The 2,340-nt window shown below is 39.5% G+C and overlaps 1 protein-coding gene across 1 annotated transcript in view; it reads right to left on the bottom strand.

The window, feature by feature from the left end:
• LOC111083431 (probable serine/threonine-protein kinase PkwA) overlaps window positions 1–1,521 on the bottom strand; it is a gene marked incomplete at its 3' end in the record, with an annotated part of 4,016 nt that extends 2,495 nt beyond the window's left edge. The window contains exons 1-2 of the mRNA XM_022379940.1: window positions 1,485–1,521; window positions 818–1,161 (exon numbers count right to left, since the gene is read on the bottom strand). Coding sequence (XP_022235648.1) covers window positions 818–1,161; window positions 1,485–1,521 — 381 coding nt within the window. The remainder of the gene's footprint in view (window positions 1–817; window positions 1,162–1,484) is intronic.
• Between the last annotated feature and the right edge of the window lie 819 nt (window positions 1,522–2,340).

Below are 2,340 nucleotides of genomic sequence, written 5' to 3'. Positions count from 1 at the left end.
ATTAGCTATAGTTGTGTGCGCCAGCAATACCAAGCGTATGGAGCGTGTATACTCGATCCCATTTTATTACTCATTAGGATCTCTACCAGCCTACCCTCAAATTCAAATTATTTTAGGCAGGATTAGAGTAAATTAATGGGCGTGGTCAAATACACCAATCGAAAAGGTTTAACCTCCTGAGTCCGAAACTGTAATTAGACCTCAAATCGGTCAAGAGATGACGGAACTATGAGCAAAAAGCTAGTACATGAAAAAAAAGAAACAAACTCAGAACCATTCTATGAGCCGCTACGCAGCAGCTAAAAAGTGTTATAGATTAATTTAATCTAATCCTGCCAAAAAGAATGTCATGTACCGCGCTATTGAGGATTCCCTCTTGTTTTGTTTGCAAAGTATTTCACACATTTAACACTTAACCCACGTGTAATTTCCTAAAAACATTAACACTATACTAAATACACTTTCTGTGGGCTTTTTCGACTCATTTAGGTCTAAAATATGCATGTGCAGTTTGTTCAAAATCATATGCTTATCACTTTTTGAACACGCAATCAGACGTTTCTGTATATTCAGCTAAGTTTGCCTTAATTAAAATTTTACATTTACTTTACTTTGCAATAATTTAGCTTCGATTCGTTTCATAGACTGCTATAAACACTTTCTAGCTACGTTTTTCTACACTGTCTAAAACAACTGTATATCCTATAGAGGGCGTACACCCATTTCGTTTTGATGTTAGTATCATAGTGAGCGATCGTTCCACGAATGTATAGCAAAACCCAATCCTTAAGCTAGAATATCCTGAACGTTAGCTTACCTGTAGACTAACGACTGCATCCGAATGTCCTCCCAAAGTCTGCAACAACTTGGCTGAATGAATATCATAAATATAGATTTTACCATCATGGCAACCGACCACACAACGGCAGTTATCTCTGGCAAAGCATAAACTGGTCACTTTTCCGTGATGGCCAAGTAGACAGTGGACGTCCGAACCTGTGGTCAAAGATCGCACGTGTACTGAGTTGTCCTCGCAAGCCACTAGCAGAAAGGTCGAGTCACAAGACACCCCGATGTGGCAGATAGCCGAGGTTAAACTGATGGTATTCAGGAGGTTAAAACCTTCCAAACACCAGACGCACACGGTGCAGTCAGAGGACCCTTTGACGTTAAAACAAAATGTACTCTAGTTAAATTCATGCAATGAGAAATTTGAGTAGCATTAAACCTAATGGTTAGCAGTGTTGTCAAGTCCACTTATAACAAGCGGAATTAGGCTTATCTTTTTTAAACAGTCGCTGAAAGTTTTTGAGAGTCGCGTGTTGCGGTTTTTCGGGGCTTGTTTTATTCCAAGGTCGCTTATTTGGGCTTTTTTTTTGCATTAGCTGATTTCAACACACAGTAAAATAGTTGTAGGAGAGGTTTCAGTGATTAACTGGGACAATGATTAGCCTACACAGTATTAGATTTTTAAACTAGCCTACAATCATGAACTTTCTGGTCCGCCCACTTGATACGCATTATATTCCTGTTAAATTGCGCAAATCGCTATTTTGAGGGTAAGCCATAAAAAACAAACAAAAAAACAACAGTTTCGAAAGTCGGTACTGTTTGTTTTGGGCTAGTTTTGAACGGTAGTGCCGCTAGATTTGAACGGTAGTGCCGCTAGTTTTGAACGGTAGTGCCGCTAGATTTGAACGGTAGTGCCGCTAGTTTTGAACGGTAGTGCCGCTAGTTTTGAACGGTAGTGCCGCTAGATTTGAACGGTAGTGCCGCTAGATTTGAACGGTAGTGCCGCTAGTTTTGAACGGTAGTGCCGCTAGTTTTGAACTGTAGTGCTGCTTGTTTTGAACGGCAGTGCTGCTTGTTTTGAACGGCAGTGCTGCTTAGTTTTGAACGGTACGGTAGTGCCGATTGTTTTGAATGGCAGTGCCGCTTGTTTTTTTCACGAGACTTGGCAACACTACTTGTCAGTCTTGCAAGCATCGCCTCAATGGTTTATTATAAACGATTTTAAATGGTTCAAAATATCCAGAAACATAAGTTACGAAGCGCTATATGAAGTAACTCTGAATGGAAACAAGATAAATATATTCAAAATGGAGATGATAACACGAACGTCTAAAATCCAGATTTCCTGAGATGATAACGTCTAAAATCCAGATTTCCTGAGATGATAACACGAACGTCTAAAATCTAGATTTCCTGAGATGATAACGTCTAAAATCCAGATTTCCTGAGATGATAACACGAACGTCTAAAATCCAGATTTCCTGAGATGATAACATGAACGTCTAAAATCCAGATTTCCTGAGATGATAACACGAACGTCTAAAATCC

This window comes from Limulus polyphemus, unplaced genomic scaffold (genome assembly GCF_000517525.1).
Source record: "Limulus polyphemus unplaced genomic scaffold, Limulus_polyphemus-2.1.2 Scaffold9488, whole genome shotgun sequence".
Lineage (NCBI taxonomy): Eukaryota > Metazoa > Arthropoda > Merostomata > Xiphosura > Limulidae > Limulus > Limulus polyphemus.
The sequence above is the reverse complement of the archived record's forward strand: the minus strand, read 5'-3'. Positions and strand labels throughout refer to the sequence as shown.